The sequence below is a fragment of the Lampetra planeri genome, chromosome 1, assembly GCF_965212315.1.
Source record: "Lampetra planeri chromosome 1, kcLamPlan1.2.h2, whole genome shotgun sequence".
Classification (NCBI taxonomy): Eukaryota; Metazoa; Chordata; class Hyperoartia; order Petromyzontiformes; family Petromyzontidae; genus Lampetra; species Lampetra planeri.
The window spans coordinates 6,499,282-6,515,818 of NC_136107.1; the positions used below are offsets into that span (position 1 = coordinate 6,499,282).

The 16,537-nt window shown below is 48.2% G+C and overlaps 1 protein-coding gene across 1 annotated transcript; it reads right to left on the reverse strand.

Annotated features, from left to right (window-relative positions):
* Positions 1-362: 362 nt before the first annotated feature.
* Positions 363-7,179, reverse strand: HTR5A (5-hydroxytryptamine receptor 5A). Its single transcript, XM_078594090.1, has 2 exons — positions 6,436-7,179; positions 363-689 (listed from the first exon to the last, which is right to left on the reverse strand). Exons 1-2 carry the CDS (start codon positions 7,177-7,179, stop codon positions 363-365), a joined length of 1,071 nt encoding a protein of 356 aa, XP_078450216.1.
* Between the last annotated feature and the right edge of the window lie 9,358 nt (positions 7,180-16,537).

Consider the following 16,537-nt stretch of genomic DNA (forward strand, 5'->3'; position numbering starts at 1 on the left):
GGGGGCGATAGTTAAGGGGGCTGTCTGCCTGGCTACCTAAAGTCAAGTTATCTTTTATACATACAGGTAGGAACAACAGGTTCCACACTGCCCACCAGGGATTATTTGTCTGTCTGTCGTGCACGAATGCGCTGTCCAACCAAGTTCCTACCTGCCCACTCCGAAGGAACGTGTTTAATTCCTGCAATACAATGAATTATCATCGCTACTGATAAACGCTGTGCTATTTTTTATCTTGTGATATTATCATTACTATCACTTTTGAGTGCGCACCGAGTCTCAGACTTTTATATACAGCCACGATAGTCAGACACAAAACCAAACAAAGCAGAACAGCAAACACTGCAGAAATCCCTACTGCTTCATGAAAATATATTCTGGAAAGCGTTTTTGTAGTTTTTATTGAAGGCAGTGTAGATGAGCGGGTTGAAGAATGAGTTTGAGTAGCCGAGCCAGAGGAAGATGCTCTTCCACACGGGCGGCACGTCGCAGGAGCACAGCGGGATGATGAGCTCCTTGATGAAGAAGGGTATCCAGCAGAACACAAACACGCCGATGAGGATGCCCACCATGAGCGCCACACCCTTCTCCTTCTGTTCGCGCCACGTGTCCCCCTCGCCTAGCTGGAACGTGACGGTGGCGTGGTGCACGGTGAACACCGTCTGCGGCTTGCGCGATGGGCCATTGGCCTTGCAGGCACGGAAAAGGCAAGCACAAAACAAAGACAAAGATCTTCCTATAGCCTTTAAAATACTGTTGGGACAAGTGCAGTTAGCGGGCACACCAATACTAATATCCGCCATTCGCCACTAAGTGACGGTCACGTCACCACGGCGCCTGTGCCAGGCCAGGTGCACTTTGAGGCCACGTGAAGTGTCGCTGACAGGAGGTCACGGGACAGACCCAGGTACCATGGGCTGGCTGACTGAGATGACTGGTATATGCACCAGATGTACCCCCCACTGTTCCAACTTGCTGGATTTTAGCCACTCGGCGCTCCGCTCATTGTTGTGCGCATCGCTCCTCTACCCTCAACTGTTGTTTGAGGGCGACTGCCTCTAACTGCCAGTAGCATCCTTTACAAGCCTCCTCCACAGAGGCCGATCTTGACACCGTTGGTACCAGTCATTGGCAAGTTCACTCAGCTCCACATCCTCCCGTACCACATCAGTCCATCTCTTCTCCAGCCCATGTCGTCCTCGTTTAGCGAGAGCACACACCAGCCTTCCCGGCGATGGTATTGATTGCGCCCGCACCAGGCATTCATCATGGGCTGCGTTAATCGAGGGCAGCCACGCACCGAGTTGGGGGACCAATTGGAAATGACGTTGGTGCGTGGCCGGGAATTGAATGCGAAGTGGGTGCTGAAAACAGTGAGCGTGAAAATAAGAAAATAAGAATCAGGTTAAGCAGCGGGGGGGGGGGGTATGGTTAGGGATAGGTTTAAGGGAAAGGCACATTTTAGGGAAGGCTTGGCTCCAAATGTGAGGCCCTCCTATCTGTTTGCCAAGTACATTATGTCCTGTTCACTTCTGGAGCCAGATTCACACGAATAAACGTCCAAAGCACATCACTTTGGAGATGAGCTCATTTGTCTGAAACATCGAGAAAAGAACAGCAAACACATCACCCCAGCTCCCACCATCGCCACAAATGCAGCATTTCACCAACAAAAAGTGTGATTAAATCAGTTTCGAAAATGGTAAAAATGGCAAGGTCTTCAATGTCAACCAATCAAGCAAATTTAGTTAGCGGTGATGAGATGTTAACTCCCTCGCCCGGTATTCAGGAAATTCGTGCGTTCAATATTTGGAGTTAGCATATTATTTTCGTGGTGGCGTGGATTCTTAAAACAAAACTATTTTAATTTCATCAGACAAGGCCCACTGAGCTATATTGCTCTTTTTCAGAAGCGACCTGGCCACAAATCATAGCTCAACGAAGTGGCTTATCATGTGGAAAAATATAGCAGCCAAATACTTTAAACACATGTTTCTAAATATGGAGAGAAAAACCGGAGAACCAGGAGAAATATCCACGTGACCACGGGGAGAACATACAAACTGCAATATACAGGCGACAGGATCGGGATCGGGATCGAACCCACCACCTCCTGTATACCAGGCGAGGTAGTTAACATCTCGCCACCGTGGCGCCAACAACACTCTCATATCCGTCCACTATGCCTCGTTTGTGCGTGTGTATGTATGTATACTTACGTGTTGCGGTCTGTCTGCATGTTTCAGGTTCAATGAAAGGTACACGAAGTACGCCTATAACACTGGTCTACAGCCAAAATGCTTCTAAAATGTAGTCTAACTTTACTAATTCTGGGTCACTGAGAATGAAAATGATGCTTAAAATTGTTGATTGGCTCTAGTTTTCAAGATATGCTACTGGGTCAGTATATAGTTATAAAGGGAAGGGATCTCAATTTAAACCAGAAATTACTAAAATACATATTTGACTAGATCTATGAATAAATCTATGACTTGGTTTGGACAGTACTTGCTTTTTGAGCAAAACAATGAATCATGCAATCTGAACCTGGTATTGCATAATACATGATATGAATTGCATCATGTGATTCCTAGAAGTCATGGATGATGTAATCATAACTAGGCTTACATCCCTCTGCTGAACAAATTGCCCTATATCAGCTCTATAAATAATAGTGTCGTGCTCTCTTATTTGTCAGTGTTTGATTTTGCAAAGGGACACATTTTTGTTTAGCCAAAGTGAGCAGAGATGCCTTGTACTTGTGTGAACAAAGCAGATAATTTTTGCTATATTTGTAGTGAAGTGACTTTTGCATCACAAAAGCGCAGTATACCCACTATGGTTAAGAAAGCCTATTACCTTTATTTTGGCTGCAAAATTGGAGATGAGGACAAGATGTGGGCCCCACACATATGCTGCAACACTTGTGCAGCAATTCTTCGCCAGAGGTTGAACAGGAAAAGGAAATATATGCCTTTTGCAGTGCCAATGATTTGGAGAGAGCCAACAGATCATATCAGCAATTGTTACTTCTGCATGGCGCCTCCAGTTGGGAAAGGTGTGTCAAAGAAGAAAAAGTTACCTGTGCATTATCCAAACATTCCATCAGCTATACGCCCAGTACCCCACGGAGAAGAACTGTCGGTTCCTGATGCACCAGGATCATTCCACTTGAGTCAGACGAGGAAGAGGATGAAACTTCTGGTCCTGAACCATCAAGGTTACATGACCCAGAATTTCTCCCATCCTCCTCCTCTGAACCACACCTCATAACACAAGGTTAACTGAAAGACCTTGCCAGGGATTTGGAACTACTCAAGAGTAAGGCAGGGCTGTTGGGCTTCAGACTGCAGCAGTGGAATCACCTGGTAGGTGATGTTAGGGTTTCCATGTTCCGTGACCGTCAAAAGGATCTTGTCCTATTCTTCTTCATGGAAGGTGACCTTGTAACTTGCAACTACATCGATGGTGTGATGGCATTCCTCAACATCGTTTATGATCCAGATGAGTGGAGACTGTTCATTGATTCATCGAAGATGAGTCTTAAAGCTGTTTTGCTGCAGAATAGCAATGTTTTGCCATCAAAACCAGTTGGTCATGCAGTCCATATATAGTGAATCACTTCAGAAACACTAATAGTAGGAGGCACTCTCGTTTATTCTAGCCATCACAGGTACAGGGGATAACTATACTATGGTCAGGACAGCTAGCACGCTGCCTGACCAACAACGCTGAGGAGGTGAGGTGAAGACAAGGACAAAGACGGGGACGAAGACTTGGTAGCACGACGGGTTCAATTCCGGACGACAGCCCCGACCCTGAGTCGGGGCCTCCCTTTTACTCCCGCCCCCCCCCCCCCCAGCGTGGCCTGGTTCTGCCCTCGGCCACGCCCCCTTCTGGAACCGACCAGTAGGTTCCCGGCTTCACCTCACGTGTCTCCTCCATCACCTTTGCCCTACATCCCTTTCCCCGGCCTATCACATGCCCTGCCGGCAGACCGGGCTGCAACACCGACAGATCCCCCTCTCTGCCAGTAACCAGCGCTATGTGCCCTAGTGACCCATTCTATGTCACTACACATATGAAGGAAACCTATGACAAAATTTTACAAATTTGAGGTGCATAAACTGTGATCAACATCAGTGGTTCTTTTGTGGCGATTTGAAGGTTGTTGCTCTTTCGCTTGGTCTGCAGACTGGATACACAATGTAATGCTGTTTTCTCTGTGAATGGGATAGTCGTGCGAGAGATTCCCACTACATCAAGAAAGATTGGCTACTCCGACAGTCAGTTGAGCCTGGGAGGAAAAGTGTTCAGCATCTACCACTTGTTGAATCAAGGAAGATGTTGTTACCACCCTTACACATCAAGCTGGGTCTGATGAAGAACTTTGTCAAAGCCATGGACAAAACACAAGCAGCTTTCAAGTACCTCCGTGAAAAATGTCCAAGGTTAAGTGAAGCTAATATAACGGATGGTGTCTTTGTTGGTCCTCAGATTCGTGAACTTCTTCGAGATGATGCATTTGACAGTGCACTGCGTGGCAAGGAAAGCCTTCCAGTTAGTGGCAACAAATTTTCTCGGAAACAACAAGGCAGACAACTACAGGGAGTTGGTGTAAACCCTCCTCAAGGCATACAAAAGCCTTGGTTGCAACATGTCACTAAAGATAATTTGTTTGCACTCTCATCTCGATGTTTTCCCACCGAACTGCAGAGCAGTGAGCGACGAGCATGGCGAGCGATTTCACCAGGACATTGCAACAATGGAGAAACGCTATCAGGACAAATGGAGCCCATCAATGCTTGCAGACTATTGCTAGACAGTAACAAGAGAAACTCCATTTAATGAATACAAGAGACAAGCCAAGAAGCGCTGAGTAGACACTGAAATAGTACTACACTATGTACTTATATATACAGCATAATTTTTTCCCTTTTGTTTCATAATACATTTTATTTATATAACCCTCTTGCTATTTTTTTAAGTTTTACATGAACAGGACAGGTGACATGAGTAAAACTCTACTATCTACACAATATACAGACGTAATTTGTTTGTTAAATATCTTGGGAACGGTAGCCAATCAGTTGTTTTAATTGTCATATTTGAATTCAGCACGTACAAATCCATAACAAATAGAACATTTCATCTCTGAAGCAGACGACGTCTAAAAAATTGTAGACCAGTGTAAGCAATCGTGAAAAGCAGCGAGGCACCTGAACTCAACCAATAATCGCTCGTGCAAAAATTATATATGCCAGCAGCAAAGCCTGCTAATGAAGAGGAGGTGTTCAATTTATTCTGGACACTTTTTTTTCACTGCATCATTACTCGTTTAAAGTGTAATTGCCACACAAGGCTGGACTTTTGAGTGGTTCATACAAACAGAAAGCACAAGATAACAAATCACGAGAACGATGGTGCTGGGCGAACCAGCCCATGTTATGAAGCTGTCCACTTGACAGTGTGTTGATAAAGACCACGATGCAGCAAATGGAATAACTCTTGACAAATAATAGCACAGTCGTAACACGTGTGCCTCGCAGCAAGAAAGGATTGGGTTCCATTCTCGACTCGGGTGCCATTCTGTGTGTATGTTCTCCTCCTGTTCTGCATTGGCTTCCTCTGGATTTTCAGGTTTTCTCCCATAGCTAAAAAGTATATAAACCATACAATGCAACTGGTATTTGCCAAACACCCCAATACATGAACATTGCTCAATTGGGATCACACACATAGCCGTAAACCCCCACCACTGAGAAAACTCAACAGGACAGCTGCCTGGAATACGGGTCTTGCGACTGTGAGGCTTTCCTTCAACTGTGTTGACAACTACACATACCTCGAATGAAGTAACGGTGGAGTAATTACAGTGTCCCATAACAATTACTCGTCATCACTGTTTTTTCATTCTTCTCACGAGTTATTTTTTCACACGATAATTATACTGCAAGCAAAGTGTTTATAAGTATGAAAAAATAAGAATATGTTTTACCCTTTCTGGCATAAAACAGGTGTTAAGATGTTCAAACACCAAATTGATACCTTTTATTGGCATGTTTTTACACAGGTATGTGTGGTTAATACAGACTTGATGCCTTGCAAAAGTTATCTATTTGGCGTTTAAACATCTTAACACCTGTTCTATTTCCATAAATGGTAAAACCAATTCATCCTTTTGATACTGGAAAAATGTTCCATAAAGTGTTTATCGTTGATGTAAAATGATTACCTTGAAAGACACGGGACTACGTGAGGGCATTGAACTATGTGAAGGGAAAGGGATTAAGTGAGGGCATGGGACTGCTATGTGAGGGCATGGAACTGTTATGTGCAGGGCATGGGACTGTGCGATCGCGTGTGGTTTGTGACACTGACGGACCTTCGTGAAGGGCTAAGCACAGCGCCAGCACGGTGAAGTAAACGTCGTACCTCAATCTCGTCGGACATGGGCATCACTGAGTTCGCCTTGTGGCTGCCGAAGCAGAACTTGGTCGCCTTGTAGATCTTCCAGTAGGCAAAGAGCACCACGCACAGGGGCAGGTAGAAGGCGCCCACCGTGGAGAAGACAGTGTACAACGGCCCCTGGCTGAAGTGGCAGCGCTGCGACTTGTCCGAATAGTATCCCTCGCCCCAGCCGAAGAGGGGCGACAGCGAGATGGTGGCAGACAGCAGCCACGTGAGGGCGATCATGAGGTTGGAGATACACTTGCGGACCCTCATCGTGTACTCCAGGTGCCTGGTGATGGACCAGAAGCGGTCGAGCGCGACGGCGGTCACGTTCCAGATGCTGGCCGTGCAGCAGAGGACATCGCAGGAGATCCACACGTCGCACATGACGGGCCCCAGCCTCCAGCGCCGCCTGTGCAGCTCACTGACCAGGCTCAGCGGCATGACGAGCGCCGCGACCAGGACGTCAGACACGGCCATGGAGGCCACCAGGTTGTGCGGCACGCAGTGGAAGGTCTTTACCCGCAGGATGGTGACGATGACCAGGACGTTCCAGGCGAACGTGGCGAGGATGAGGATGGCGAGCAGCGTGAACGTCAGGATGCTGAAGAAGGAGAAGGGCTGGGGCTGGTCGCCCACGTTGTGGTCCGGCCATGGGTCGCTCCCGTTCATCGGCCACGTGGACATGTTGGGACTGAGGTCGTCGGAGTGACGGTTCCCGTCCATGGTCAGCGGAGGAGGCGCGCTTCAAGTCCTGAAAGGCAAACGCGACGCAGCTCGTAGCATACAACGAGCAGCTCGTCGTATATTTACTGGACATTTGTGAAACGGAGCTTTATAGCTCATCAGATTCCTCCAGTATAAATACATATTCTTATATGTTTGGGGGAGCGGTGGTGCAATAATTAGCGCACTGCACTATATGTACCCGACTATCTGAGTTCGACGGCAGACCACAGCTACCATCAGTGGCGAGTGATATCTAAATCGATCATGATCCTTTTCCAGATCGACTCAGCCTTACATGGTTACCTGATGAGGTGTGTAAACCAGGGGCGGTTTCTTCATTAGGGCGATTGGGCGACGCACCACCAATGTCATTCAACCACAGAGTCACGCTAGCCGTCACTGTGCCGCTGGATATAGTCCAATCAGCGTCATGCTACGTTCTGTGGAATACCGCCTCTTTTTGGGCGATTTCCCTCCAGCTGAGAATCGCCCCGAGTGGTCCCATAGACTTACATTCAAAGATGTTTTTTTTCGAACGGGGGCGCTGCAATGCATTCTCTATGGGTTCCGGGAGGGCTCGCCCTAACGTGCTTACGTCATCATACGTGCTTACGTCATCATACGTAAGCACGTTTCATCCAACAATATAATTTGTCGCCACCTAGTGGAATCTTTAATAAAAATAAACCTGAGTGGTTTGTTTTAATAGTGAGTATAGAAACAAACAAGATGTATTGTAAGAGTCACTTTATTTTTCATTAATATTAAAGAAGTGAAGTTGCCTTTACATGCTAAAGCTGTTAATTTATCCATTGCATGGGTGGACCTTATCCTTATCAATCATCCAGACATTTGCCCCCCCTGAGAGATTTTGCAGGAGCCGCCACTGGTGTAAACATTGCTACTATTGAGACAAAGGCGTACGGGTGTGGTGTTGGCCAGCTTCAATAGGTGCTCGCTAACATGACTCTCCCTAACCATCTTAAAATATACGGGTGATATTTGGGGCCGTCCATAAATGACGTCACGCACCTAGGGGGGGGGGTCAGAGATTTGTGACGATGTGTGACGAGGGGGGGGGTTTGAGAAATGTGACGTCACATCAAAATGCGCAACTTTAAATAAATATAGACTACACGTTCTACTTAATTAAATAGTCTTTTTAATAAATGTTTTTCCTACAACATCAGAGTGCAGCGCCACATTAAATACGCACTGTAATGACAATAGTTTAAAGCGATTTGAAGCATGTTTTATTTTGGGGGGGGGGGGCAGAGCTGTGTGACGTCATATTTGAGGGGGAGTCTTACTTTTTGTGACGCCGTGTGACGAGGGGGGGGGGGGGGTCAAAAATCGTCCAAAATCGCGTGATGTCATTTATGGACGGCCCCGTTGTCTTTGTACCGTTGTTAAAGAAAACCCTGCTCCTCATCTCACTTGGCGCGCAGCCCCTGAGCCAGAGGTGTAATTTACACATTCTTATGGAGGGGAGAGTGAGGCATGTCCGTCCGGGGGAAAGCCACAGTGGACTTGTAATATCCTCCTCCAATGAATCACGGGTTGAGCCTATCAATCCCAATTGGGGTTCACAATTTCTGATGAATTAGTCAAGCGCCCAGCAGGACTCTCCAGCAGGCAGCCGCGGAAGCCGCAGCGGATTGGCGTGGGGGCATACCTGGCGCCGCCCATTACCCGGCGCGTGCCGAGCATCGCCGACTCATCTTAACATTTTCTCCCACTGCACACCTAAAAGGGCTTATTTATATTTTCTTAGAAAACATTCAATCCCAAATGTATTGGGCTGCAAGGAGAGTTTCTGCTAATCGGTCCATCTCTCAGTAGTATGCGTCTCTTGAAGAGATTACGCGAATGTTTAACAAGCTCAATCAAAGTAAGCCGGCAGGATTCACGTTTTAATTATAACTAACTACGTAGCCAACCGTGCTGATTGGAAGTGCGGGGGAAGGACAACATACTAAACATAAAAATCAGATCTAAAGAATTAGTTTTCAATCTAGATTTAAAAGTGCATATAGCTCCAGTGGCTTCCTAATATTGGAAGGAAGAGCGTTCCAGACGGCCAAAGAAGCGGTGACCGTCTTTGTTCAATGATTAGAAAAAATCCGCTGCTGCGATGATGACTGGAGTTCACGCGATGGTTTTTGCTCCTTGACGAGATCAGCAAGGTATTGTGGTTCTTTTGTGGCAATCATTTTACATATATACAGTGAGGGAAACAAGTATTTGATCCCCTGCTGATTTTGTACGTTTGCCCACTGACAAATAAATGATCAGTCTATACTTTTAATGGTAGGTTCATTTGAACAGTGAGAGACAGAATAACAACAACAAAATCCAGATAAACGCATGTCAAAAATGTTATGAATTGATTTGCATTTTAATGAGGGAAATAAGTATTTCATTTGTGATATCCATGTCGCTTCTGAAAAAACGAGCTATATAGCTCAGTGGGCCTTACCTGGTAAATTAGAAAAATGTATAGTTCATATTTTTCAGTATACCCGTTTTTTTTAGCGCATGCAGTGTGCTAGCCACTGCGCCACCGACCACCTCCCATTTCACAACGAGTTAACCTTTACGCCTGCTTTCTACGAGGTATTTTTTTTTATGCTAACCGACAACGTCCACGTTCATCTGTTTAATGCGGTGCATTGGAGATGTATGCCATACGTGACTTTCATAGATATCCACGAAACGAACGATCGTCAAAGTGCATGGAGTCTAGGCGACCTCCGCATCGCATTACATGCCGCGTTCGTGTCAGTGCACTGCGCCGACTCCTAACGATAGCGACTAGGGCTCTGAAGGCACCTCCAGAGACAAAGATCCCCCGTATAGGCTTAACAGACTGTTGGGGAAAGTGCTGTTCGCGAGTAGCACCGATGAACGCCCGTACGGCATACGATAAGGGGTGGGTGGCCAGCACCACGCCCGGCCAATTTTGTCTCCCCTGTGGCAATGTTTACACACCGTACCAGGTACTCATTTGAGGCTGAGTCGACATACGGGAGGCCCAGGACCAGTTCAGATATTCGTCAGTACACTACCGCTCCCCACTGCGTTGACCCCTAACGATAGCGAGTTGGAGCGCTAAAGGTACCTCCACACTCACCCATGTACGGACGGGCTGACTCCTTAAGCCTCTAAAATCCCATCACATTACTGACCGCAGCGAAACTGAACACAACAAGCAGAACGGCTGCGACTGCCGCGATTTACGAGAACCTCCTGGCACAGCGAACTACAACGACGACGACAACAACAACAACCGCTTGCGTTAAACAGGTACAAGAAAATAAACGCATATCAATTAAGGGCAGACATGCGTGCGTGTGTTTTAAACTCAATTTATCATCTCGTTAACGCGAGTATTATACCCTAGCGAGCAATGCCCCCCCCCCCCAGCGTGATCAAGTCGCAATTTGTTTGGCATCTGAATAGCCCGCGCCGTTAGAACACTGCTCGCAAGCAATTGATGTAAGGTGTTTTCTTTTACGATTCGGAGCATTACCGGTGCTAATATAATGCGAGCGCTGCGAGGGATCTTGATGGGGTATGCCACACATGATGTCTGCGTAAAGCGCGCGCACCCAGCCGGCACACTCCTTCCCCTAATGACATCGCCGTTTGACCGGCCAATTCAAGCGGTTGTAAACAAGCAGTGGTGATGATGCAAAAGATCGCCTGACCACTTGATTGCTAATGCCACCTTTGGCCTATCGGTGCAATCTTCTCGAAATTGGCACCGTGATGATGACGCTCAACGAATTACCATTGACCAAGACGTTTGCAGAAGTCATCACTGCCCAATGCGTGAATCACATCTTCAACCACTCTCGCTTAAGAAACAACGCGATTGCACGAACACAAATCGTACCACTGTCGCGCATCCCATAATCACCTTCCGAAATCATCACAGTACCAATTGTTATTAATGACGGCTTCGGTCCATTATTCGTGTATGCACGTACGCAGCGTGCACTACGACAACTCGAGCCCGTCTGAATTAACACGAACACACAAGATAAAGACCCCCCCCCCCACCCCGTGTAGCCTTAACAGACTTTTTGGGCAACTGCTGTTATCGAGCACCTATGAAGGCCGGCACGGTACACGAGGTGGTGGGTGGTCAGCGCCACGCCTGGCCGCCTTTGTCTCCCCAGTGGCGATGTTTACACACCACATCAGGTACTCATTTGAGGCTGAATCGACCTAGGGGAGGCCCAGAACCGGTTCAGATAATCATCACTGGTGTTGGTCGTGAGCGGGAATCGAACAGGGGTAGCTGGGTTCGGAGCTACCGCACTCCATACGAACACACACACGGGCGCGCAAACTTACCAGTAAAGTTGCGCGCGTCGCTCGCCACAACCCCCGGACAGCTCGACTGAAATCTCGAATCAAAATCTTCCAGCTGAACCCAATGAACCCACCACCACCTCCTCCTACTCCCCACCCCCTGCCACGCAAGCCTGGTTCCCAAATCACAGCTCGCGCGTTCCGCACGCCTCTCCCTGCTCCTCTTGGCCCTCGTCAGGGGCAAATTGACAAAATACGGGACACGATAACATGCAGGGTTTGTGCCAAACTTGCAGCGAGCCAGCGCCTTAAATAGCTCGCCCATTGCTGCCGGGATGGAATCGCGCTTGAGAGGGGGTTCGTGCTCTACACAGCGAGGTGGTCGTGATGGCAACGGAGTTGGTAAAAAAAAAGATACACCCAGTCGCTGCTTAATTATGGTATTTAAACAGCTGCCAGTTGCGCGCTAATTGTGAGTTATTATTATGAATATCATACATCTTATACATCCGTCATCCGTTGGGTCTGTTTGAACTGTAACATATTGCCACATATAAAGGGCCAGAGAGGATGATTCATGGCTTCCGAGTAGAGATTACGGGCCCCAAGATGCGTGTCTTCATCGTGAGTTACATTTGGAGAAAACGAGCGGGAAACAGAGGCAGAGAGGGAAATGTGGGGAAAGAGGGCGAAGCAAAGCAAGTAATGCCCACTTGAGCTACACGGGTCGACAATGCTTTTATACTGCTGCCGGTCTTGGCCGGACAGCAGGTGAGGTTTACATCCCGTATTAACGCATGGATTGTGTTTGTACATGGTCGCTTTGTAAACAGGAGTACATTGCACTCATTGTACTGTTATTGTTTACTGCCATTACTTTCACTGAAGTTTACTGGTTTGCAATGTGTTGTGCCGTTCAGCGACGCGCCCCTGTAATTCAGCGACTTGGAAGGTGGGGTGGGTGGCTCATAAGGAGATGGAGTCATCATCTGTGGGTCAAAGGGTGTTGCTGCTAATATCAGGTAGCACAGTAATTAGGTTAGCAATGTCTCGTTGCAAAGTGTGGTGCGTTATCCCCTCGTGTGTGGAGGGGGGGGTTCTCCCGACATTCGGGGTTCTTCCCACACGAAAGAAGAACACGTGCAAACAATCCCGATGCTCTACAGACGAGTCGTCTTGGGCCTCAGTGAAGCTTTTTTCTGGGAATGATAGAATAATATTGATCGAATTGCTATCGCCTAGGACAGGGGTCGGCAACCAAAATAACAAGAAGAGCCATTTCTTTCCAATTCGGTACAAAATTCAGTATTTCAAGAGCCGCAATGCATCTGAGTACATACGTACATATCGTCAAGAAGCAGCCCGTAAAGAGCCGCATGTGGCTCCAGAGCCGTAGGTTGCCGACTCCTGGCCTAGGACAACATCAATTGCCGCCGAGGACAAAATACATGATTGGTTACGTACGGTGTGAAAAGAAGTTCAACATACATTCATACGTCAGATCTCGGAAGCTAAGCAGGTTTGAGCCTGGAATGGCGACCACCGTGGCAAACATAACGGGGTGAGGTCGGCGCTTTGATCAGTAGAGGGCAGTGGATAAATAAATCCATCTCCACCCTCCCAGCCCCCACTCCGGACCTTCATAAATCCACACTGCTCATCGTGAAGCATGGTTAAATAACCCCCACGAGTTAGACAGAGTGGCATAGGCCCCTCATCCAGCAGTGGATCGACAAAGGGCTGTACACGGACATGTACAATTATTATGAGTACATCGCGGGGAGTGGGCGGGGGGAGCTTTAGACACACTCGAACACGAATCGATTAAGTAAGAATTTTCATATGGGATTTAATAACATGAACTGTAATTGCTTAATATGGAATTAATATGGAATGTATTCCTTAAGTGGGGCCTCTTAATCCATGCTACTATAACCATGCTTTCGAGACAAACTTATAAAGCGCAGGGGTGACTATTATGAGTGATCAATGTGCGCAATGATTAGTCGCGGTTTACCAATGTAACTGTGCATCGGGACCGGGGCTGATGGTCTCATTCGATGTTATGACCGAGTATATAGTGAAGGTGTTTGAGCAGCAGGGTTTTCAATCGAGATGTACAAACTCCATTCAAAATCGCAGCCTACTGGGTCGCCTAGAGCCCACTGTCATCATCTCTCAACACTACAACTAACTGTCCACCTGTGTAATAAAATATGTTGACGACACACAGCTTGGTCTCCGTCTCTTGTTTATGCTTGTTATGCCGCTCACCGCCGATCCCGACAGTGGACCGGCTGTCTCTCTTGCGCGCCCTGCGGCGCCCTTTCCGTCAGTCGCACTTCCTCTGGCTCCCGCACACCGTTGGCTGACGGTGTGCTTGGAGTCGTCTCCAGCCACGTGGCTGATGGCGCAGGAGACACCCCACAACCCAACGTGGTCCCACTCTGTGACTACACCAACTGACCACGAGTCTCTTCCGGATCCCCCTTATATTCCCCTCACACGTCATCCTGTCCCCCACCTTCCACCACGCCCTTTCCGAACCTTCCCGATTACACCCTTCGCTTCACGCCCATCTGGCTCCTACCCTGATCTTCCGGGCATCCGATTGGACCGGAGGTGGGCGGCGGACCTTCCCATACGCCCACATTACTGGGCCCAGCCCCCAATACTCCGGGCGTCTTATTGGCCCAGAGCTGAGCGGCTAAACCTCACTCACGCTCGCATTACGCCTGGAAAGCTCCGGTATTACAATTTAATTTAATGTTGAATTTACTCGCATCAAAGTGCCCCAATCGAGCACTGGGGCTAGCAGCGCTCGTCTCTGTTAGAGCCAGTGGTGGACTTTTCACAATCTTACGGCAGAAGACAATCTCTCCACAGGGCAACCATTGCCAAACTTCCAAAACGTAGATTTATTTTCCTGACCCTGGTCGGGATCTGTGCTCGTAATCCTCCTGATGGCAACAACAACACCGCACAACAACGCTGCACCGTGTGTACAAAATCCTTATCAGACCTGAACACAATGGAAACAAACACCAGTTCCCGAATAATTTCAGCTGTAGACATCTTGCCTTAAGTCACCGTCTGACTAATCTACAGGCAGCGGTGAAACAGAGGCAATTGCAGATTGGTTTTGTCATTATTATTATGACTCATCGGTACAGCAATTTATGGTGCCTTAAGACACGATGACCAGAATCCAGTTGTTCAGGAATATGGTGGCTTTACATCATGCTTAAATTTGTGAGAAGTTTGCAACTCACACTTAAGCACCGTGCACGTGTTCATGTAATCGTTGACACTTTTAGTTTTTCTCCGACCTGCGCCGATATTTAGGTTGAGACGAGTTTCCTCATCCTTCACAGGTTTGAGTCGAGCACCGCTATGTATGTATGTTGAACTTCTTTTGCACTGTACATAGCCAACCGTGCTAATCGAAAGTGCCAGGGAAGGACAACAAACTAAATACAAAAAGCAGTTCTTAAGAAATAAATTTTCAATCTCGATTTTAAAGTGCATATCTCCAGTTACTTCCTAATATAGGAAGGAAGAGCGTTTCACGCGGCCAGTTTATGACCCAGCAGTAGCGTGTTTGCTACGTGTTGTCGGGGTTCACTGTTCGAATTCAGTGGCTGCCCTAATTATCACTGAGTGTAATGGCCACGATAGTATGCACCGTTTGCCTCACAGTGGAGTTTGAAGATCCTCTGACGTCATTCGCAAGAATAGGCCACCGTGTGCCGGCGTCATGGTCCAAGTTTGCCAAATTCTAGAATTACCTGCAAATTACCAATTGCAATGGCTACGTAGCAAAGCATCCCCACCCCACACCCTACCCTCTTGAGGCGGATGAATGCCCCATGTCACTCTTGCAAATGAGACTATCATAGTCTCTTGGGTTCTCACCTGGTTAATTAAAACTAACCAGAAACTTGGGTCTGTCAACAGAACATTGTTGCTAACGCATTGTTAATATTGTAATAAAGGACTCGTTCACTGGGTCTGTCTCCGTTGTCCTTTATTTTGGTTCTTTACACTTGTCCCACACGGCCCTCGCTCAGAGCCTCCCCGCTTGGCAGCTCCACAGCTGCCTTCGCTCCCGTAGCCTTTCTCGCTCCTGCAACTCCGCTGCAGGTCCCCTGTGCCGTCCTCCGGCTGCTCTCACTGCAGCTCCACCACTGCTGCCCGTTCCTCCGTGCTCGGTCACCGCTGGCCGACGGTGCCGAGTCTTACTGTGTGTGTGGCGATCTCGCCACTCTCCAACCTCCGCCCTGCGTGGCCTCACTCTGTCTCTATCCCCAACACTCTCCCGTCTCTTCCGGTATCTCTCCCTTAAGACCTCACCCCTCTCTCTCACGTGACCTAACTCCTCCCCCCCGTGACGTCATATCCGCCAGGCCGTTTACACCCGCATTACACCACCCTCCCCCGTAGAGAAAATCCAGCCGACCTCGGCTGAACAATAACGACAACAAGTAATGCGAGCGAACACAAACATCACACATGCAAGGACAACGAAGCATACAATAAATATAACAATAACAACAAGAACACAACAGTAAAATTCAACGAAATGTAAGGGACTTCGACCACGTGCGGGTCGCCGGTCCGTCCCGGACGGGCGGCGGACCTCCTGCAGACCGGGAACGTGACGGGGTTTTAGGAACGACAGGATGAAGTCCTCCTGTCGCTATTGGATGCCCGTCAACATCCCGGTCCCGTATCCCTGAAGGCCCAGCGTCGGGGGTGTCCCGCGATCGTGTCTGCAGCTGGGTCGGAAGGGCGGCGGGGCTTGGAATCCCCGCAGCCGTGGTAGGCACACCCCGAGCAGAGTCCCCTGTCTCCTGTAGTGTCACGGCCGGCTTGTCTGTAAAAGGCACGACAGGCGCTCTTGCAAGGTCAACAGGCACAGGCAAGGATGAGTCGGCAGCAACAGACCCCGGCAAGGCAACATCAGGAGATGACGCATCAGTTTGAGGGGCCACATATGGTTTCAAGCGCGACGTGTGAACGAACCAACGCCGAG